This window comes from Schistocerca nitens, unplaced genomic scaffold, assembly GCF_023898315.1.
Source record: "Schistocerca nitens isolate TAMUIC-IGC-003100 unplaced genomic scaffold, iqSchNite1.1 HiC_scaffold_380, whole genome shotgun sequence".
NCBI classification, from domain to species: Eukaryota; Metazoa; Arthropoda; class Insecta; order Orthoptera; family Acrididae; genus Schistocerca; species Schistocerca nitens.
Window position 1 is genome coordinate 556,878 of NW_026045914.1, and position 24,020 is coordinate 580,897.

General features: G+C 44.6%; 1 protein-coding gene across 1 annotated transcript in view; it reads left to right on the top strand.

The window, feature by feature from the left end:
- LOC126230336 (dehydrogenase/reductase SDR family member 11-like) overlaps positions 1–24,020 on the top strand; it is a 183,631-nt gene that overhangs the window by 17,858 nt on the left and 141,753 nt on the right. The window contains exon 4 of the mRNA XM_049942395.1: positions 18,590–18,712. Coding sequence (XP_049798352.1) covers positions 18,590–18,712 — 123 coding nt within the window. The remainder of the gene's footprint in view (positions 1–18,589; positions 18,713–24,020) is intronic.

Below are 24,020 nucleotides of genomic sequence, written 5' to 3' on the forward strand. Positions count from 1 at the left end.
CTGGATGATTGACTGATCTGGCCTTTTACATTAACCAAAACGGCCTTGCTGTGCTGGTACTGCGAACTGCTGAAAGCAAGGGGAAACTACAGCCGTAAATTTTCCCGAGGACATGCAGCTTTACTGTATGATTAAATGATGATGGCGTCCTCTTGGGTAAAATATTACGGAGGTAAAATAGTCCCCCATTCGGATCTCCGGGCGGGGACTACTCAAGAGGACGTCGTTGTCAGGAGAAAGAAAACTGGCGTTCTACGGATCGGAGCGTGGAATGTCAGATCCCTTAATCGGGCAGGTAGGTTAGAAAATTTAAAAAGGGAAATGGATATGTTAAAGTTAGATATAGTGGGAATTAGTGAAGTTCGGTGGCAGGAGGAACAAGACTTTTGGTCAGGTGATTACAGGGTTACAAATTCAAAATCAAATAGGGGTAATGCAGGAGTAGGTTTAATAATGAATAAAAAAATAGGAGTGCGGGTTAGCTACTACAAACAGCATAGTGAACGCATTATTGTGGCCAAGATAGACACAAAGCCCATGCCTACTACAGTAGTACAAGTTTATATGACAACTAGCTCTGCAGATGAAGAAATTGATGAAATGTATGACGAGATAAAATAAATTATTCAGGTAGTGAAGGGAGACGAAAATTTAATAGTCATGGGTGACTGGAATTCGTCAGTAGGAAAAGGGAGAGAAGGAAACATTGTAGGTGAATATGGATTGGGGGGAAGAAATGAAAGAGGAAGCCGCCTTGTAGAATTTTGCACAGAGCATAACTTAATCATAGCTAACACTTGGTACAAGAATCATAAAAGAAGGTTGTATACCTGGAAGAATCCTGGAGATACTAAAAGGTATCAGATAGATTATATAATGTAAGACAGAGATTTAGGAACCAGGTTTTAAATTGTAAGACATTTGCAGGGGCAGATGTGGAATCTGACCACAATCTATTGGTTATGAACTGCAGATTGAAAATGAAGAAACTGCAAAAAGGTGGGAATTTAAGGAGATGGGACCTGAATAAACTGAAAGAACCAGAGGTTGTAGAGAGTTTCAGGGAGAGCATAAGGGAACAATTGACAGGAATGGGGGAAAGAAATACAGTAGAAGAAGAATGGGTAGTTCTGAGGGATGAAGTAGTGAAGGCAGCAGACGATCAAGTAGGTAAAAAGACGAGGGCTAATAGAAATCATTGGGTAACAGAAGAAATATTGAATTTAATCGATGAAAGGAGAAAATATAAAAATGCAGTAAATGAAGCAGGCAAATAGGAATACAAACGTCTCAAAAATGACATCGACAGGAAGTGCAAAATGGCTAAGCAGGGATGGCTAGTGGACAAATGTAAGGATGTAGAGGCTTGTCTCACTAGGGGTAAGGTAGATACTGCCTACAGGAAAATTAAAGAGACCTTTGGAGAGAAGAGAACCACTTGTATGAAAGCAAGAGCTCAGATGGAAACCCAGTTCTAAGCAAAGAAGGGAAGGCAGAAAGGTGGGAGGAGTACATAGAGGGTTTGTACAAGGGCGATGTACTTGAGGACAATATTATAGAAATGGAAGAGGATGTAGATGAAGATGAAATGGGAGATAAGATACTGCGTGAAGAGTTTGACAGAGCACTGAAAGACCTGAGTCGAAACAAGGCCCCTGGAGTAGACAACATTCCATTAGAACTACTGATGGCCTTGGGAGAACCAGTCATGACAAAACTCTACCATCTGGTGAGCAAGATGTATGAGACAGGCGAAATACCCTCAGACTTCAAGAAGAATATAATAATTCCAATCCCAAAGAAAGCAGGTGTTGACAGATGTGAAAATTACCGAACTATCAGTTTAATAAGTCACAGCTGCAAAGTACAAACGCGAATTCTTTACAGACGAATGGAAAAACTGGTAGAAGCGGACCTCGGGGAAGATCAGTTTGGATTCCGTAGAAATGTTGGAACACGTGAGGCAGTACTAACCTTACGACTTATCTTAGAAGAAAGATTAAGAAAAGGCAAACCTACGTTTCTAGCATTTGTAGTCTTAGAGAAAGCTTTTGACAACGTTAACTGGAATACTCTCTTTCAAATTCTGAAGGTGGCAGGGGTAAAATACAGGGAGCGAAAGGCTATTTACAATTTGTACAGAAACCAGATGGCAGTTATAAGAGCCGAGGGGCATGAAAGGGAAGCAGTGGTTGGGAAAGGAGTGAGACAGGGTTGTAGCCTCTCCCCGATGTTATTCAATCTGTATATTGAGCAAGCAGGAAAGAAAACGAAAGAAAAATTCGGAGTAGGTATTAAAATTCATGGAGAAGAAGTAAAAACTTTGAGGTTCGCCGATGACATTGTAATTCTGTCAGAGACAGCAAAGGACTTGGAAGAGCAGTTGAACGGAATGGACAGTGCCTTGAAAGGAGGATATAAGATGAACATCAACAAAAGCAAAACGAGGATAATGGAATGTAGTCAAATTAAATCGGGTGATGCTGAGGGAATTAGATTAGGAAATGAGACACTTAAAGTAGTAAAGGAGTTTTGCTATTTAGGGAGTAAAATAACTGATGATGGTCGAAGTAGAGAGGATATAAAATGTAGACTGGCAATGGCAAGGAAATCGTTTCTGAAGAAGAGAAATTTGTTAACATCGAGTATAGATTTAAGTGTCAGGAAGTCGTTTCTGAAAGTATTTGTATGGAGTGTAGCCATCTATGGAAGTGAAACATGGACGATAACCAGTTTGGACAAGAAGAGAATAGAAGCTTTCGAAATGTGGTGCTACAGAAGAATGCTGAAGATAAGGTGGGTAGATCACGTAACTAATGAGGAGGTATTGAATAGGATTGGGGAGAAGAGAAGTTTGTGGCACAACTTGAGTAGAAGAAGGGATCGGTTGGTAGGACATGTTTTGAGGCATCAAGGGATCACAAATTTAGCATTGGAGGGCAGCGTGGAGGGTAAAAATCGTAGAGGGAGACCAAGAGATGAATACACTAAGCAGATTCAGAAGGATGTATGTTGCAGTAGGTACTGGGAGATGAAGAAGCTTGCACAGGATAGAGTAGCATGGAGAACTGCATCAAACCAGTCTCAGGACTGAAGACCACAACAACAACAACAAGTTCTAGGGGACTGATGACCTCAGAAGTTAAGTCCCATAGTGCTCAGCGCCATTTTTGAATTTTCGGCCATAAGGTCTACAACAAACAAAAATCACACTCAGATGTATCAAATAATCAATGATAACAGTGACTTCAGGTACCAGATTAACATTGCACAATACAAGCTTGGCGCTTGAAGAAACCTCCAGGCTGACACACACAGGCCCGAAAGGTGTCACTGAAAGGCATAAAAGAACCGGATTCGTGGCCAGCTAGCATCGTAGGACAATTAACAGTCTTTAAGTACAGTAGTTACTGAATAGTCTTCGTACATGATTTCACGTTAATGCGAAGGAGGCCAATAGCTTCAGGACTCCAAGTAGGGACTGGATAATACTGCCCTCCTGCTCGTGGCTGCTAACAAGCGGTTCAGTACATCTCGGCGTATTTAGCCCACCACAATTAACTGATGCATTTCGTGACGAGAGCCGCTCTTTGCCCCCTCAGCTCACCGGCACCAACGGTAAACGCTACATGAAAAGGCGGGACCTACGAACCAACGGTCAACGGTTTCAACTCTCTGCATTCGTCAGTACGCCAGCTACTCAGACACACCCGTCCAGATGCGACTTCCATACACCACTCCTTACTTCACAGCTCCAGAGGTAACACTCAACCAAGCAAAGATGATATGACGAGGGCCAGAATCGATGGAACGCGCGCAGAAATGGCGCCAGTACGATCGCACTAGCGCACCTTCACAGAAGCAACCACTACTCATTTTTGTTGTACAAATTGCGTGTAGCATAAGAAGTAAAGCTGTCACACAATACTGACACAATTTTCGATAAAGCACTGTTCAGTTCACTAAGTTTGATACGCCCAGTCAATGAAAGAGGAAAAGAGGCAGCAGGTACAACAAAGAAAAGAATCATACGCTACTCTGGGAAAATGCTGAAAGCAAACCAGACGTCTACGACGTTCCAAGATGGCAGATGAGGCAGTTCCATGATGAAATAGCAAAGACAGCGTGTGGCGGAAAGCCCTGTCATGAGCCCAGCTATAGACTACGTAGCCAAAGAAAACTAATAGTATTAGGCGTTCACAGGCGGGCAGATAAGGCAATGCCATGTTGAAACGGCAAACACACTGCGAGATAAACCAGTTGTTGAGATTAGCGATAGGACACGTAGCTGTTGTTCACAGCTCACGGAATTTGAACGAAAAATAAACAGGAGGAATCTCTTAGCACACACACACACACACACACACACAGACACACACACACACACACACACACACGAGGGAGGCCTAATTTCGTCCTATATACGTATAAGCAGGAACTACCTCGAACTGGGACACAGGCTGACAATTACAGTAACTGTAGTGCTGCGGTATGAGTGAGATATCAGCGTATTACAGTATTCGAATCTGTGGAATTAGCTTCAGATAACGCCCATCTGCTACTCTGTATCGTTCTGATCTGTAGTAATATCCGTACAACGACAGTTACAATCATTCCATTACACAGCTGATGGTTGCCCATAATCGCAACTGCGAATACATTTCATGTCACTGAAGGCTGTCGTCCATTGATTAACAGCGGCAGTAGCGGCGCAACATTGGGCTGACCTGTCTGGGGTTTGAATGAGTCTCCAAGGCGTGTGCTGTACAGGCCTAGTCTGTTATCGTGGTAGACGACACTGATTAATATAGCGTTACTATAGCTAGAATAAACTGCCATTCGGTTTTATTATATCTGATCTCAGATAGCTATTGCTTTTCTCGATGCCTTCCCAACAATTGGTAAAATCTTATTATTTTATACACACTGATGAGCCAAAACATAATGATCAATTACTTAAAAGTCTGTTGGTCCACATTTGGAAAGCAAATGAGCGGCGACTCTGCGTGCAATGGATTCTAGAAGCTCGTGATAGGTTTTCAGATGTTTTCCCCGGTCAAATATTATTTTTAAGCGTACGTGAGGAAAAATGTTATGGTTACTTTGTGATTGGAAATCTTCGCAAGTGAAGAAAAATCCTTTTTATTAATAATTTGTGGAAAAAATTCGTTTCATGCTCTAGGGGTAGCGTCTTTGTTTCATAAGCAAAACGTCTTCGGTCCCGGGTTCGATCCCCGCCACTGCCTAAATTTTGATAAATAATCAGCATTGGCGGCCGAAGACTTCCGGCATAAGAAGTCAGCCTCATTCTGCCAACGGCCTTGTCAAAGAGTGCGGAGGAGCGGATAGAGGTTCAGGGCACTCTCTTGTCCGAGGGGTGGGAAATTGCCCCTAAAGGCGGAAGAATCAGCAATGATCAACGACATGAGGATGCAGAAGGCAATGGAAACCACTGCATTAAAGACACGTAACGTGTATCCACAGGACATGTGGCCTGCAATTCAAGAAGTGTCATGATGATCTCTCCATTGGCAAAAGATTCCGGAATAGTCCCGCATTCGGATCTCCGGGAGGGGACTGTCAAGGGGGAGGTCACCATGAGAAAAAGATTGAATAATCAACGAAAGGATAACGTTCTACGAGTCGGGGCGTGGAATGTCAGAAGCTTGAACGTGGTAGGGAAACTAGAAAATCTGAAAAGGGAAATGTAAATGCTCAATCTAGATATAGCAGGGGTCAGTGAAGTGGAAGGAAGACAAGGATTTCTGGTCAGATGAGCATCGGGTAATACCAACAGCAGCAGAAAATGGTATAACAGGTGTAGGATTCGTTATGAATAGGAAGGTAGGGCAGAGGGTGTGTTACTGTGAACAGTTCAGTGACCGGGTTGTTCTAATCAGAATCGACAGCAGACCAACACCGACAACGATAGTTCAGGTATACATGCCAACGTCGCAAACTGAAGATGAACAGATAGAGAAAGTGTATGGGGATAATGAAAGGGTAATGCAGTATGTAAAGGGGGACGAAAATCTATTAGTCATGGGCGACTGGAATGCAGTTGTAGGAGAAGGAGTAGAAGAAAAGGTTACAGGAGAATATGGACTTGGGACAAGGAATGAAAGAGGAGAAAGCCTAATTGAGTTCTGTAACAAGTTTCAGCTAGTAATAGCGAATACCCTGTTCAAGAATCACAAGAGGAGGAGGTATACTTGGAAAATGCTGGGAGATACGCGAAGATTTCAATTAGATTACATCATGGTCAGACAGAGATTCCGAAATCAGAAACTGGATTGTTAGGCGTACCCAGGAGCAGATATAGACTCAGATCACAATATATTGGTGATGAAGAGTAGGCTGAAGTTCAAGACATTAGTCAGGAAGAATCAATACGCAAAGAAGTGGGATACGGAAGTACTAAGGAATGACGAGATACGTTTGAAGTTGTCTAACGCTATAGATACAGCAATAAAGAACAGCGCAGTAGGCAGTACAGTTGAAGAGGAATGGACATCTCTAAAAAGGGCCATCACAGAAGTTGGGAAGGAAAACATAGGTACAAAGAAGGTATCTGCGAAGAAACCATGGGTAACAGAAGAAATACTTCAGTTGATTGATGAAAGGAGGAAGTACAAACATGTTTCGGGAAAATCAGGAATACAGAAATACAAGTCACTGAGGAATGAAATAAATAGGAAGTGCAGGGAAGCTAAGTAGAAATGGCTGCAGGAAAAATGTGAAGACATCGAAAAAGATATGATTGTCGGAAGGGCAGACTCAGCATACAGGAAAGTCAAAACAACCTTTGGTGACATTAAAAGCAACGGTGGTAACATTAAGGGTGCAACGGGAATTCCACTGTTAAATGCAGAGGAGAGAGCAGATAGGTGGAAAGAATACATTGAAAGCCTCTATGAGGGTGAAGATTTGTCTGATGTGATAGAAGAAGAAACAGGAGTCGATTTAGAAGAGATAGGGGATGCAGTATTAGAATCGGAATTTAAAAGAGCTTTGGAGGACTTACGGTCAAATAAGGCAGAAGGGATAGATAACATTCCATCAGAATTTCTAAAATCATTTGGGGAAGTGGCCACAAAACGACTATTCACGTTGGTGTGTAGAATATGTCTGGCGACATACCATCTGACTTTCGGAAAAGCATCATCCACACAATTCCGAAGATGGCAAGAGCTGACAAGTGCTAGAATTATCGCACAATCAGCTTAACAGCTCATGCATCGAAGCTGCTTACAAGAATAATATACAGAAGAATGGAAAAGAAAATTGAGAATGCGCTAGGTGACGATCAGTTTGGCTTTAGGAAAAGTAAAGGGACGAGAGAGGCAATTCTGACATTACGGCTAATAATGGAAGTAAGGCTAACGAAAAATCAAGACACTTTCATAGGATTTGTCGACCTGGAAAAAGCGTTCGACAATATAAAATGGTGCAAGCTGTTCGAGATTCTGAAAAAAGTAGGGTTAAGCTATAGGGAGAGACGGATCATATTCAATACGTACAAAAACCAAGAGGGAATAATAAGAGTGGACGATCAAGAACGAAGTGCTCGTATTAAGAAGGGTGTAAGACAAGGCTATAACCTTTCGCCCCTACTCTTCAATCTGTACATCGAGGAAGCAATGATGGAAATAAAAGAAAGGTTCAGGAGTGGAATTAAAATACAAGGTGAAAGGATATCAATGATACGATTCGCTGATGACATTGCTATCCTGAGTAAAAGTGAAGAAGAATTAAATGATCTGCTGAACGGAATGAACAGTCTAATGAGTACACAGTATGGTTTGAGAGTAAATCGGAGAAAGACGAAGGTAATGAGAAGTAGTAGAAATGAGAACAGCGAGAAACTTAACATCAGGATTGATGGTCACGAAGTCAATGAAGTTAAGGAAGTCTGCTACCTAGGCAGTAAAATAACCAATGACGGACGGAGCAAGGAGGACATCAAAAGCAGACTCGCTATGGCAAAAAAGGCATTTCTGGCCACGAGAAGTCTACTAATATCAAATACCGGCCTTAATTTGAGGAAGAAATTTCTGAGGATTTACGTCTGGAGTACAGCATTGTATGGTAGTGAAACATGGACTGTGGGAAAACCGGAACAGAAGAGAATCGAAGCGTTTGAGATGTGGTGCTATAGATGAATGTTGAAAATTAGGTGGACTGATAAGGTAAGGAATGAGGAGGTTCTACGCAGAATCGGAGAGGAAAGGAATATGTGGAAAATACTGATAAGGAGAAGGGACAGGATGACAGGACATCTGCTAAGACATGAGGGAATGACTTCCATGGTACTAGAGGGAGCTGTAGAGGGCAAAAACTGTAGAGGAAGACAGAGATTGGAATACGTCAAGCAAATAATTGAGGACGTAGGTTGCAAGTGCTACTCTGAGATGAAGAGATTAGCACAGGAAAGGAATTCGTGGCGGGCCGCATCAAACCAGTCAGTAGACTGATGACAAAAAAAAAAAAAAGGCTGAGCCGTCATTCAGCTTCGAATTTTGAAGCATGGATTACTCGGAAGTCCCATTCCCCCTATGGCATGTCCGTATATTCTTAGATGGCGTGTTTATATGGAAACATGACAGAGGACAACTTTGAGGTTGTGTGACTGTTCTTAATTATTTATTCCAGGGTGTCTGTGTACGCCATGGTTTTCACAACACAGTATGATGTCTTACATGTAAGATGTGAAATTCTCCAAATTGCTGACATGATGGCAGTAAACGTACGTGGAACAGAATTCATCTGTCTCGCAGCGTGTGACAGAAACCTTCGGCTTAATGAACCCCATAAAACGCTTTGCACACAGGATGACAGATCAGGACTTCGAAGCGGCCACTCCAAAGGTACACGCGAATGGACAGAACGACATCCAGTCCGTTTGTAATGAAATGTCCCATTGAAGCTTTCTCTAATGGCGATAACAGAATGGACTGGTGCCCTATCCTGCTGAAACCACATACGACCGAGCAGTCCCAGATCTTACAGATACGGAATAAACAAATCGCGTAACATGGTGAGATACGCAGTGTGATTCACAGAACCGTTGAAGAAATATGGAGCTACCAAGTGGGTTACAGACATTGCAGCCAATGTCATGACATATGGTGGGTTGTGTTCAAGTTCGTCATAAAAATATTGGTCTTCTTTACTCCTGAATCGTTTCTGGCTCTTGCACTGCGATATATTACACACTTGTCCGAGAAAAACAATTTGTGCCTTGAAGGAATAGTTGCTAAGTCATCAAGCATTCACCCCCACACAAGCCTAATGACTTTTCGGGTGTCGTTACCATTCATTTCCTTGGCAAACGAAGGTTTGAATGCCTTTAGCTTGTAATCATTCCTCATATGATTTTGTAATGTAGAGTATGGAACTCCCAATTCCAATGACCGCTTACGAATTGATTTCTTTTAGCGAACGTTCGACAGACACTGCATCCTCCAGATAATTTTGCATTAGTATTTATAGTCTTCCTGATCGCATCTCATGTTTTATACATTGAGATGAAATTGGTGTTTCTCACACCGTAAAATTGTTAGGTTTGGTAGGGAATATTTATGAAACATTGCATTGAAATCTAGACGAATATTTCTTATTGATTTTGCTGTATGAGGTCGTTCGTGAACACACATGCTCATCACGATCCGTTCCTAGATGGTGCAAGTGCGCTCATCAGCCATGATTTAGATATATGTGACGGCCTACAAGAAAAAGAGAACAACGTAGCTTCCCTGCAATACATAGGGGTTAATGGGACTTTGTGATAACCCTGTAGAAGTAGTGACGAAGAAACAAGAAAGACAGCGCCCCATCTTCTAGTTACAGGCGGTCATTAGTCCTTGACGTCTTATTTTCACATACCACACATAATTATAGCTCTTTTTGATGTAAATACGTATTTGAGACAGAGCCTGATATGGGAAACAAGTGAGTACAACAGAAGTGAAAGATTTACAGTCTAAATTATTTTGAACTATAACTCCAAAATTAAATACGTCAACCAGAATTAAGTGATGTCACTTGCAGAGTGTACAACTACAATGTGTTCCCTCTTTCTCGTTCCGTGAGCAGAGGCGAACGTTCAGTGCGGAGGGAGGCGGGAGGGGGGGGGGGGGGGAGGGTGTGACAGGCAGGGAGCAGAGGCGAATAGAGATCTCGCATTACGTCTAATGTGCACGCTTTGCGCTTCGTACCGATTGCTTGCTGTAATTCACATGATAGGCGGGAGAGAAAAGTTTTGTGTCAGTGCGTATGTACGTAGACTGTTATCTTCACATGTGGTATACACTCCTGGAAATGGAAAAAAGAACACATTGACACCGGTGTGTCAGACCCACCATACTTGCTCCGGACACTGCGAGAGGGCTGTACAAGCAATGATCACACGCACGGCAGAGCGGACACACCAGGAACCGCGGTGTTGGCCGTCGAATGGCGCTAGCTGCGCAGCATTTGTGCACCGCCGCCGTCAGTGTCAGCCAGTTTGCCGTGGCATACGGTGCTCCATCGCAGTCTTTAACACTGGTAGCATGCCGCGACAGCGTGGACGTGAAACGTATGTGCAGTTGACGGACTTTGAGCGAGGGCGTATAGTGGGCATGCGGGAGGCCGGGTGGACGTACCGCCGAATTGCTCAACACGTGGGGCGTGAGGTCTCCACAGTACATCGATGTTGTCGCCAGTGGTCGGCGGAAGGTGCACGTGCCCGTCGACCTGGGACCGGACCGCAGCGACGCACGGATGCACGCCAAGACCGTAGGATCCTACGCAGTGCCGTAGGGGACCGCACCGACACTTCCCAGCAAATTAGGGACACTGTTGCTCCTGGGGTATCGGCGAGGACCATTCGCAACCGTCTCCATGAAGCTGGGCTACGGTCCCGCACACCGTTAGGCCGTCTTCCGCTCACGCCCCAACATCGTGCAGCCCGCTTCCAGTGGTGTCGCGACAGGCGTGAATGGAGGGACGAATGGAGACGTGTCGTCTTCAGCGATGAGAGTCGCTTCTGCCTCGGTGCCAATGATGGTCGTATGCGTGTTTGGCGCCGTGCAGGTGAGCGCCACAATCAGGACTGCATACGACCGAGGCACACAGGGCCAACACCCGGCATCATGGTGTGGGGAGCGATCTCCTACACTGGCCGTACACCACTGGTGATCGTCGAGGGGACACTGAATAGTGCACGGTACATCCAAACCGTCATCGAACCCATCGTTCTACCATTCCTAGACCGGCAAGGGAACTTGCTGTTCCAACAGCACAATGCACGTCCGCATGTATCCCGTGCCACCCAACGTGGTCTAGAAGGTGTAAGTCAACTACCCTGGCCAGCAAGATCTCCGGATCTGTCCCCCATTGAGCATGTTTGGGACTGGATGAAGCGTCGTCTCACGCGGTCTGCACGTCCAGCACGAACGCTGGTCCAACTGAGGCGCCAGGTGGAAATGGCATGGCAAGCCGTTCCACAGGACTACATCCAGCATCTCTACGATCGTCTCCATGGGAGAATAGCAGCCTGCATTGCTGCGAAAGGTGGATATACACTGTACTAGTGCCGACATTGTGCATGCTCTGTTGCCTGTGTCTATGTGCCTGTGGTTCTGTCAGTGTGATCATGTGATGTATCTGACCCCAGGAACGTGTCAATAAAGTTTCCCCTTCCTGGGACAATGAATTCACGGTGTTCTTATTTCAATTTCCAGGAGTGTATATTGACAGCACACCACAAAGATAAAGAAATAGCCGCTCACCTGTTAGTCGCGCACTGACCGACTGTTCGCAGCAATGCTGAACAGTGGTAGATCGCCGGCTATGGAAGAAGTTGCAAAATGCACGAAACGTATAGAATTAAGTCAAAAAATTCCTAACAGAACTGTGGCTCTCAAGAAACAAGACTAAGTGGACAGACGATAGCATGTGAAATAGGACCCGCAATAATACTGGTTTGCATTTGGCTAGCTATTTCGCCGTGAGACAGAACAAATATTGGCCTTCTTACAACAAAGGAAAGCACTGCTAAAGTCAGTCAAACAGCCATCCTCACGTGCACCCATTATGTTCGTATTTTCGTCTTCGCTTACTTCAACCAGTGCATCGCTAGTCTCTTATATTTTGTACTAAAGATGGACGACTCCATCAAATCTACTTTCCCACCTTGATGTACTCAGTGGCTTCAACTTTAGGATACATAAAAGGGGCGTTCAACAAGTAATGCATCACTTCGTTATCTCATCCAATTCCGGCTGGCAAATTGCGGAATTTGCTGTGGGACATGGTGGAATATTTCCGCTTCACCCCTCTAGTTTTATGAAGTTTCAACATCTGGCGGCGCCATACGTAGAATTCAAAATGGCGTCTGTAACAAGTAGTGCGTAGCAAGCAGAGAGTTGTTGTTGAGTTTCCTTCGTCGGAAAACCAGAGACTCACAGGTATTCGTAATAGATTGCAAAATGTCTACGAAGACCTGGCGCTGAACGAAAGTAGTATTAGTCGTAGGGTGAGGCGTTTGTCATCATCGCAAATAAGGTCGCGAAACCTTGCGATCTCCCGCGGTCTGGGCGGCCGCACACAGCTGTCACGCTTCATCTGTTGCAACGAGTAGCCACTCTCATTCGAGCTGATCGACGGATCGCAATAAAATACGCAGTCGTTCTCCAATTGGAGTACTGAAAGATGTGGGTTCCTTGCCGACTTACAACAACGAAGAACCATCTGTGTGGAATTGCTTGCCCGTTAAGAGGTTGATTGAGGCAATTATTTGTAAGAACAACCACACAGGCGATGAAACATGGGTTCATTACTTCGAACCGGAAATGAAGCAGCAGTCCATGGAGTCACGCCACACCACATCTCCTGTGAAGAAGAAGTTCAAAGCCGCATTCTCAGACGATAAAGTCATGGCGACGGCCATTTGGGATTCTCAAGGGGTTATTCTGTTTGCTGCCCTACTTCACGGGGCAACGATCAACTTTGAACTGTGTTCTGTTACTTTCAGGAAACTGAACGAATTCAGTGTGCTCGACGCCACAGAAATGCAAACAAACTGCTCCTTCTCCAAGACAATCTAAGCCCTCACACAAGTATGCGCACCCGAGAGTACAGAACTTCGTTGGGCTGCTCCTCCTCACCCACCCTACGGCCAGGATCTCGCGCCTCCCGACGTTTGTTGGGTCCAGTGCCTCCGACGTCGTCCAGTAGAGTCGTACCATGTCAGCATACTGCCTCTCCCAGCGAGCCCAGCGAGGTGGTGCGAGGCCGTCATATTTAACGGAAATAATGTTGAAAAATTGGGATTTGTGCCCAAAGAGTGGGGAATAATAAGGTTTAATAGAATCCTGAATAGAACCAACCTGCTTTCAGAAAAGAAACTCTGCGTTACCTATTGAACGCCCCTCGTCTATGACCATCAAATCTGCCCAACGTCGCACGGATACAGAAAAGAAACCAAAAATTGTTTTCACCAATCAAAAGAAGGAAACTGCGTAGCACGATGCCTTTGCAGCTAGAATTTGCGACTATAATTAGGGAATAACTACTGCAGGGAACTAGAAATGCTTGAGGATTTATCTGAAATTCGCTTTTGCATTCCTATATTCTTGCCTTTCATATTAGTGCAGTCATTCCTAAACAAATGAATATGACATAGTAAAGAATAAGGCAGATGAAATAATTAAAATGTGACCTAAGATTTTAGTTATTGTTGTCAATTGCTTACGTACGTGAATGGTGCTTATTGATACTGCCGGCCTTTAACGTTAACATGTTAAGACGCACCTTCTTAAGGAGTGCTTAGTATGAATCTCGGTCCCAGGTATCGGGCATAACTATCAGCCCATATCAAACGTCAGTCACCCTATTTGCGCTAGTAACCCCCCCCCCCCCCCAGAATGATTCTCCATCCGTCCCCGCTCCGACTTTACACCACCCCCCCTCCCCCAACACCACCACCCACAATGACACATGCCTGTAACTCTACCAAGGTGAGTTCAGCCTTGCGACGGGAAAGGATCAAAGTCAGTTGGCTCAACAGTGGACACTATGAGGAATGCTGGGATAGATGAAGAATAAACTGGAATACAAATAGCTGAGATAGATATCTTACAAATGCAGATGACACCACACTGGTTGCAGAAGGCTTGGCTCTGAGCACTATGGGACTGAACTGCTGAGGTCATCAGTCCCCTATAACTTAGAACTACTTAAACCTAACTAACCTAAGGACATCACACACATCCATGCCCGAGGCAGGATTCGAACCTGCGACCGTAGCGGTCACGCGGCTCCAGACTGTAGCGCATAGACCCGCACGGCCACTTCGGCCGGCCGGTTGCAGAAGGTGGAAGAGAGTTAAACATCCTCTTACTTAAGGTGAAAGGAGGAAGTACAGAGGCTGATCTGAGTTAGAACGTCAAGAAAACGAAAATTATGCAACTTCACGTATCACTTCATGGCATACGGGAGGAGCAAAAATGGAAGTAATTTCTGTGATGTTGAATGCAGCTACGAAATCAAGAGACCGTTGCCGCTTTGAGGAGAGGGGAATTACAACTCTGGCAGTGTTTTAAGGAGTAGAGACGTAACTTTACAACAAAAATCTGTATAGTCAGTTGTGATATACGGATGTAAGACCTGAATCGCAAGAAAGGCTGAACGGCGTGGAATTGTGGTATTGGAAGAAAATTCTTAAGAGTTCCATGGAGTGAAAAGAGTATGAATACAGTAAATAAAAACCTGACTGCTGCTTAAACGGTATAATAATGAAGCAAAAAAAAACAGACCTGCTTTGGGGACATTACGAGAAGACACCATTCGATGGAAAAGACGGTAATGCTGGGCAAGATCGGAGGCAGAAGAAGAGGGCGGGCAAGGATGAGATGAATCGATGGCGTTACATCAGTAATGGATTCGGAGCTGGAAAGTCTGCAGGAGAAAATGCAGGACTGAAGAAATCGACATGCTCTAGTTCATGGGTTCATGGAGAGTGGGAATCGACTAAACAAATAGAGAGATAGAGACACTACATACCAAATTAATGCAGTTTTACTTGTTGGATTGATCCGAGAGGGCGAGCTAATGCTTGTTCATCTACCCTCTTACTTTTATCCATTTTTAACCAGGGTTATACAATGGAATAATTCCCTGCCGCATTCATTAGTATAAGTTTGGCACAACCACCTTGATTCTCAAACGCAGTTTGTAAATAGCGAGACAAACGAACGTTCATCTACTAGACAGTGGACCAAGGCAGGTGAAAGACCTGGAAGTGTAAGGTTGTGTACTAGCAGAGCAGCTCTGTGATGCGACTTGCATTAACTTCCTTCATCCATATTGTTTGTATTTACCATTTTGTAACGAAGCAATTATGTATAGCTTTGGTATTATAGCTATTTTTAACCTACAGACCTTGCTTCAATAATTTTTGTTTTAGTCTTTTTCAATTAGGCAGCAGGTTCCATTCGCACAGTACGATTGAATTATTTTACGATATTCTCACTAGAGGCGACTTGTTTTGTTTTAGATGTGTTCTTTGTAGTTTAAATTCATAAATTTATTGGATGTTAGATTATAGGCACATTTCTGATAAAATATCAGCTACAAATGATTTATGATGATTCCATCAAAACATAAACGCAATACTGAAATTGAAAAATAAAATATGAGATTAATGAAATATAATGAAATAAAATTTTTTGATAGTAAAGGAATTACAGTGTTACGTACTGTTTCATAGTGTCAAAAGTGGGACCCTTTAAACTAAAATCATTGACACAAATCCTCAGCGAGGCGACGAGTCTATTTACGCAGACAATGGTTTAAGAACCTGAGAGCTTTCTAAAAACATGGTCTGCGTTCCAAAAGCATTACGTAGAGTGGAAAAAAAATGTAATATCGGAAAGTGTGAAGATATTGGATTGAGACTGATAAAGAGAAGGTTGCAAGTGTTGGAAGCCAATAAAGACATGTTTGCATCCCATCTACTGGCCAGTGACGAAACGTGAATATACAGGGTTGTGCTAAACAGTCTGAATAGCACGTAATGCTGTTGCAGGGTAAGTTGTGCTGAGAAATAATTCGATACGTTGCGCCGTGTCCGAGTAAAAGATAAAAGGAAATCAGGCCGTTGCAACTTGAGCACGCAAATTCAAGAGGCCCGCCAGAGACAGTGTCGCCAAACATGATCGTTTGTTTCCCGAATACCGAGCAAGAGAGCGACACAATAATTGGACACGGGACGGCAGTAAGGATCGAACCAGAGCCGAAGGCTGAGTAGTCTCGAATGTTGGCTTCCATGCTATAACAACTGATACTAGCTGCATCTGGCGGGCCGCTTGAATTTGTGCGCTCAAGGACCTTCAGTAGTTACTACACTCCTGGAAATTGAAATAAGAACACCGTGAATTCATTGTCCCAGGAAGGGGAAACTTTATTGACACATTCCTGGGGTCAGATACATCACATGATCACACTGACAGAACCACAGGCACATAGACACAGGCAACAGAGCATGCACAATGTCGGCACTAGTACAGTGTATATCCACCTTTCGCAGCAATGCAGGCTGCTATTCTCCCATGGAGACGATCGTAGAGATGCTGGATGTAGTCCTGTGGAACGGCTTGCCATGCCATTTCCACCTGGCGCCTCAGTTGGACCAGCATTCGTGCTGGACGTGCAGACCGCGTGAGACGACGCTTCATCCAGTCCCAAACATGCTCAATGGGGGACAGATCCGGAGATCTTGCTGGCCAGGGTAGTTGACTTACACCTTCTAGACCACGTTGGGTGGCACGGGATACATGCGGACGTGCATTGTCCTGTTGGAACAGCAAGTTCCCTTGCCGGTCTAGGAATGGTAGAACGATGGGTTCGATGACGGTTTGGATGTACCGTGCACTATTCAGTGTCCCCTCGACGATCACCAGTGGTGTACGGCCAGTGTAGGAGATCGCTCCCCACACCATGAGGCCGGGTGTTGGCCCTGTGTGCCTCGGTCGTATGCAGTCCTGATTGTGGCGCTCACCTGCACGGCGCCAAACACGCATACGACCATCATTGGCACCAAGGCAGAAGCGACTCTCATCGCTGAAGACGACAAGTCTCCATTCGTCCCTCCATTCACGCCTGTCGCGACACCACTGGAGGCGGGCTGCACGATGTTGGGGCGTGAGCGGAAGACGGCCTAACGGTGTGCGGGACCGTAGCCCAGCTTCATGGAGACGGTTGCGAATGGTCCTCGCCGATACCCCAGGAGCAACAGTGTCCCTAATTTGCTGGGAAGTGGCGGTGTGGTCCCCTACGGCACTGCGTAGGATCCTACGGTCTTGGCGTGCATCCGTGCGTCGCTGCGGTCCGGTCCCAGGTCGACGGGCACGTGCACCTTCCGCCGACCACTGGCGACAACATCGATGTACTGTGGAGACCTCACGCCCCACGTGTTGAGCAATTCGGCGGTACGTCCACCCGGCCTCCCGCATGCCCACTATACGCCCTCGCTCAAAGTCCGTCAACTGCACATACGGTTCACGTCCACGCTGTCGCGGCATGCTACCAGTGTTAAAGACTGCGATGGAGCTCCGTATGCCACGGCAAACTGGCTGACACTGACGGCGGCGGTGCACAAATGCTGCGCAGCTAGCGCCATTCGACGGCCAACACCGCGGTTCCTGGTGTGTCCGCTGTGCCGTGCGTGTGATCATTGCTTGTACAGCCCTCTCGCAGTGTCCGGAGCAAGTATGGTGGGTCTGACACACCGGTGTCAATGTGTTCTTTTTTCCATTTCCAGGAGTGTATTTCTGAAACGTCGCAACGTATCGAGTTCTTTTCTTAACAACTATTTCTCAACTCAGCCTACACTGCAACACCCTCAAAAGATTTTCAGACTGTATCCGACCACCCTGTATATAATCCAGAATGAGAAAGGTCCAGGTACATGCGGCGCATCACCTTCCGAATACTAAACAAATGTAAGAGGTAGCCATCGGCAAAAAAATTCATAATTACTATTTTGGAATGATAAGGACGCAGTTATTGATTTTCTGTAATGCCGCTGTTCGTAAATAGCGAGGGACACGTTCACCTTTTACAAGCATAAAGTCGTCACTACCACGAAGAGATTACACAAGAACACGGAAGCGGTTCCAATTCACAATGGTAATGCCAAACCGCACGAATCTTTGGCAGCTAATCTGGCACCTTCTTAGACTGGATCAAGATCTCTTACGCTTCGCACAGTGCAGATGTGACACCCTCCGACTTCTACAGGTTGGACCCGTGGAAGACAGTCTTCAGCGTCTCAAATTGATAATACTGGTGACATAAAGTGGCTGTGAAGACGTAGATACCACATTGTGCACTCGACTTCTTGCGACGAGGATTACAGAATAAGCTTAAACGACGATGCTCTGTCACTACACACAAAATTGTTCTGAGTAGCTTCATTGTATACAGGGTCAGTAACTTTAATAGCGTAAGCAATTCGAATGATGTGTCGGTACACAGGGTTTCACTGCAGTCCTCGTCCTTCGCTTTATGGCTGACTTATGATGGCGGCATGCTGTGTTCCCAGCTGGACAGACAGCCGTGTGGCGGCACACACTGGACGTCAACGTCCTGGGGCTGTCCGTCTGCACGAGGGAGGCCGTCCAGAGCATGCTGGACAGGGGGGTCGACGACGGCTTCGTCATCCACATATGGAGCTAGACCTCAAAGCGTTTATAGCGATACTTTTTCGTCTTGTGAGTCTGTATAGAGGTATTCTTAAAAATACAGCCATTCAGCATGTGACTGTCAGGGAAGATGCTTTATTGGGCTTCTTAGCTTCCGATAAACGTCGACATCAGCTACCGTGTGAGAATCATTCTTTCGGGTACATCAAAACCGCCCTATGCTCGAATTCTGCACTGACACCTGCGATAGCTCTGACATGATGATCATTTCGTGAGATACCTTAGGGAGGAAGTAATAAGTTTCTTGACAGTTCTTGGATTACAGTACTCCTCTTCATCATGTAGCAAATGTATGTAGCAATGTACAATGAGATTGGTTCAGCCGGCCGGTGTGGCCGTGCGGTTCTAGACGCTTCAGTCTGGAACCGCGTGACCGCTACGGTCGCAGGATCGAATCCTGCCTCGGACATGGATGTGTGTGATGTCCTTAGGTTAGTTAGGTTTAAGTAGTTCTAAGTTCTAGGGGACTGATGACCACAGATGTTAAGTCCCATAGTGCTCAGAGCCATTTGAACCATTTTTTTTTTTTAGATTGGTTCAGAATTCTCCAGTGCCGTGCTGTTTATTGCGATTCTCAAGGAATAATCCACATAGATTAGGTGGGAAAACGTAGAACCGAACCTGAACCTTATTATACTTCATTCCTGGATCGTTTTACACTTGTGTTGGCTGAAGGAAAACCTAGGCTGGCACACAAAAAAGTGCTCTTTCACCAGTACAATTCTCCATCCCACACATCAGTGATAATGGTGTAACTGGGCTTTGAACTGCTTCCTCATTTGCTTTGCACACGAAGCTCAGCTCCAAGTTACTTTTTTCGGTACCCTAACTGGAAAGTTTGGTTTGCTGGGGAGGAATTTTCAACAAATGAAAACGTTGCAGCCGCAGTCAACGAGTATTTCGAAGAGTCTGACAGAACCTATTTCTATTGATGGGATGAAACAGCTGGCAGATCGCTGGACCAAGTGTGTTTCCCTCATAGGAGACAACGTCTAGAAGTAAGGTGAGTTGTTTATCGAGCAACTTTTTTCCATGATTTTTCACTACACTTAGTAAACCAACTTCGTATTACCACACAGCTTAAAATAAATTGTTGCATTACGCCTCATTTGACGCCAGCTGTTTGGTTGCAGATATTTGTAATCTTGTACTCTGGTTTTTCTTTTTTTTTTAGACCTATCATAACTATTTCGGTTTTTTACGTTCACCAAATTATCAGAGCAGAAAAATGTACATCTTTAAATATACTTTTTTCAGGATTTGTAGATTATCTACCCAGCTATATAACTAGAAACGATTTTTCGTGGTATAAAAATTGAATATTGCTTTGAAAAACCACAAGCAATGTCATCTCGTAAGTACACTCTTGCAAATTTTCGTGCAGGGTTATAAACGTGCGTGATACTTTTCCTGTTAGGCTTAGCTTTACACCTCATTTAGCTTTCATTTTTAGAAGACTAGCTACTTTCTTTACAATTCGGACAGTACAATTTCAGGTGATGATATCACTGTGTACTGTCGTTGAAAAATAATAAAATGATTTCCGTTTTCCGAATACTCTTTTCTCGAAGTATTGGTACATATTTATAGCTGCTAAAAGAACAAACACTACCTCACTTGTTACAAACAGTGTAGTGTTTACCCATCTTAAGATAACACTAGAAGATTTGTAGTTGGTGCAAAATTGAACAACTGCGCAATTTACAAAATATCCATTAAGATTATGTTTTGTTGTTGTTGGGCGTTATCGTTGCCGAATTTCCAATCAAAGTCTCACGTTTCGAGAATGGCTAGAAGTTCTTGTATTTTTGCGTGTTTATTAACGAACATGAAAGCTGGCTCTTATCTCCACAGTCTACACTGGTGTCCAAAATTAAAGCAACAAACCACTATTTTCCCGTCCTGTGCCTAATTCACGATATAATCATACAAAATGTCGACAGATGTCCGTACAATCATGATCTGCATAAAAGATAGCATTCCGGTCAACGGACAAGCACGCCAACGATGACGTCAGAGCACCCATCAAACGAGGTAGTATTTGTCGATTAGTCCAACATCTACGGTCGTGGTGTACACTGCCACAGACGGTGCAATGCGGCACAGAGAAGTCGCCAATCAGACTCTCTGCAGTGGAGAGGCGTACAAAGAATGGAAGCAGGGCAGTCGCAAACTAATGTACCCCGATGGCTTAATGTGAATCGTTCTCTTGTTTACAGAGATCGAAACTGTATCCCGATGATCAGGGCGGGGCCGACCACGTGTAATTTCGGAAAGAGAGAACCATTATTTGGCTGTAAGAGCACGACGGACCGCCTTAGTAGCGCATGGCAGCTGGCGTCTGACATCGCTGCACCCGCTGGACGCGTTGTAGCGAGGCAAACGCTGTGTAGAAGGCTACAGCACAGAAGCCTTTACTGTCTGACATCTGCTGTATGTGTACCTCTGACGCGTCTTCTCAGAAGGGCCATCAACATGCCACAGTGGGCCAATGTTCTTTGCACAGATGAGTCCCCTTTTGGTCTGGAGAGTGATTATCGACGCAGACGCATCTGATGGGAGCGCAGAACGCATTTTCGGAATCCAAACATTGAGGAAAGACAGCGGTATCGAGGAGGATTCCTAATTGTGTGGGCAGGGATTACGTTGACTACTCGAACATCTCTTCATTAAATTGTACGACTGAACAGGCAATGTTTATCTGATGTCAGTTATCGCGACGAGAACTTGGGACCTCATGTGCAGTTCTTGCGAGGTGCTGTGGGCCCATACCTCGCACTGATGGATCACAATGCTCGACCTTTAAAGCACGGATGACTGATATTCTTTTGGAAGCGGATAATACTGCTCGCTCCCCCCATTTGAATCCCATCGAACATGTCTGGCGTGCGCTAGGAAGACAGGTTGTATCACTTCAGCATCCCCCAACCACTCTCCAAAGCTTCCGAGCAGCTCTACAGGAAAAATTGGCGTTATTGCCTCAACATGAGACTGATGACATCATTCACAGCATCACCACTCTTAGTCAGACATATATTGCTGCCAGAGGTGGTAACACCCCATGCTAAGTACATTGACCAGTTGTCGGAATGTGTGTGAAAATGCATTAAGTTGGAAAAAACGAAGAACATCTTTGTCTACCGTTATAAATGCTGCAGTTGTTTACGTTCTATATTTTTTACGTTGTTTCTACTTTACTGTCACCTGTTTATATTGTTTTGTTGCAAAATTAACGCAATCTTGCACTATTTCCGTTTGTTGCTTGAATTTTGGACACCGGTGTAGATAAGACGTTTGATTGTCAGAAGAAAATATTTGCATTATATCCGGTTTTCCCGATTGAAGGAATAGTTACAACGGGTTTATTTTCACTTTCCTTTAAAAGACGGCGTCTGTGAAAGTAATGTAGCATTCTGTTACTATGTGGAATTCTCGTGCATCTAAGGAAAGACGAAAATTCGCATTGTGCGAGACGGTGTAGTGGATTAAAAAAGGCGGAGTTGTGGATTTCAGACCCCCGTCCAGCGATACCCATGAAAATTTCCTGTGGTTTCTTTGTTTATGTTAAGGCCCAAGCCAGAATATTTCCTTCAGGGTCACCACCGTTGATTTCCTAACATGATCATTGTTAAACTGAACTGTGTTTGTCCCTAGTAACCCCGATATCGACGGAGCATTAAAACTTCTTCGCTTAGGCCTGGCGAAGTGCATGACAGATGGTTTCAGGTCCGCAACATAGAGAAGACTTTAATGCGAGGCACCGTATCTGTCCTGTGTAGGACCATTTAGCGAAAAAGAAAAAAAAAACTCATGTTATACTTTTTTGTGTTCACTCGAACTATAGAAACGAAGGCACTCAGTTATTGTAACCTACAGATCTTCATAACCTACTCTCTGTAGAGCTCCATGCATTTTGCTATATCTGTGTACTAACGCATCATGTGCCCAAACCACTGCCCAGTAGTGCTAAATACTGTCACTTGCTCACTGTTACGACCAACAACATGCTGCAGAGTTGAAACTAACATTAGTAATACTCATCAACGAAAAATTCCGCGGAGGAACTAAATGTACAGCACATCTGGTGTATCAGTTCCTGCACATGTCGAATCTATCAAACATTCTCCTCACACGTAACCCTCTGTTTCATTCCTATGCTTGGTAGGGAGGAACCTGGAAATTCTTCAATATCACACTGAAGTTTATGTATTTTAAGGATAGAAAATAATGATAAATACAGACTTGTGTTCATAAGGGTCCTGTCACTTCAGTGCCAGTACTATCCCTTCTAATTTCGTGTGATTATGTGTGATAGCAGTAAATGACGTGTTGGCAACGGTGTGGTATCGCCGAATAAGTGAATTAAATTAGCCTTGCCAATGACAGTCCCCAGCTGCGGTAGTCCCCAAGCTGTGACGATACTCCACTCTAAATTGACCAAGATCGGTGACTGGAGTCTAATTCTAGGAAGAGTAGAACAATCGGGCACTCATAATACTTTTATTATAAAAACAACTACCAAAGATACAATGCAAAGTGAACATTCACTGAGACAGAACGTTAACTCCAACTCACTAACCTAAATTGGCGATTCGCAAATCGTTCATGACGTGACTCGAAATCGCGTCCCCGCTAATACGACGGAAACACTTAAGCGGCTGATACTGATTAACATGGAAGTTACGAAAGCCTCTACCCTTACTGGCACTGACAATGAACGACACTGCGATCAAAGAAATGGAACTTAACACACGTACTGTTAAAAGAGTTCCTATGTGCCGAGCCGTGGTGCGTGTATCGCTGAATTCAATTCTGTGAAGAACAATTCTGCAGCGATTATCTGGGAACTGCTGCCACTGGTCGCAGAGACAAAGTGCGTTGCGTAGCTGAAAATTCTGACTACACAGAGGACGTCAAATGGCGTCTGCAACCTCCTGGAGTCGAGGCCACTTCCGTCTAATGCTGGACACGAATTAAGAATTCTACTTCCTTATAAGCCAGGAGCAGAGACATTTCATAAATGTAAGGTCGTAAAGAAGCACTCTGTAGTGACTTCGTCTCCCCGAAGGAGCACAGGTACGTACCTCTGCTCACAGAGAGACGAATGATGGAGTTCCTACTGGCAACATCAGCACATTAGAATCTAATGCTGAGACAGTTCTCTGACGCCTCGCCAGCAATGTCTCAAAACGGTATCCACCTAAGTTTTTCACCCACCGACACTCACCAGAGAGCTCTCAAAATCGCTTTGTAGCCAAATATATCCTACCG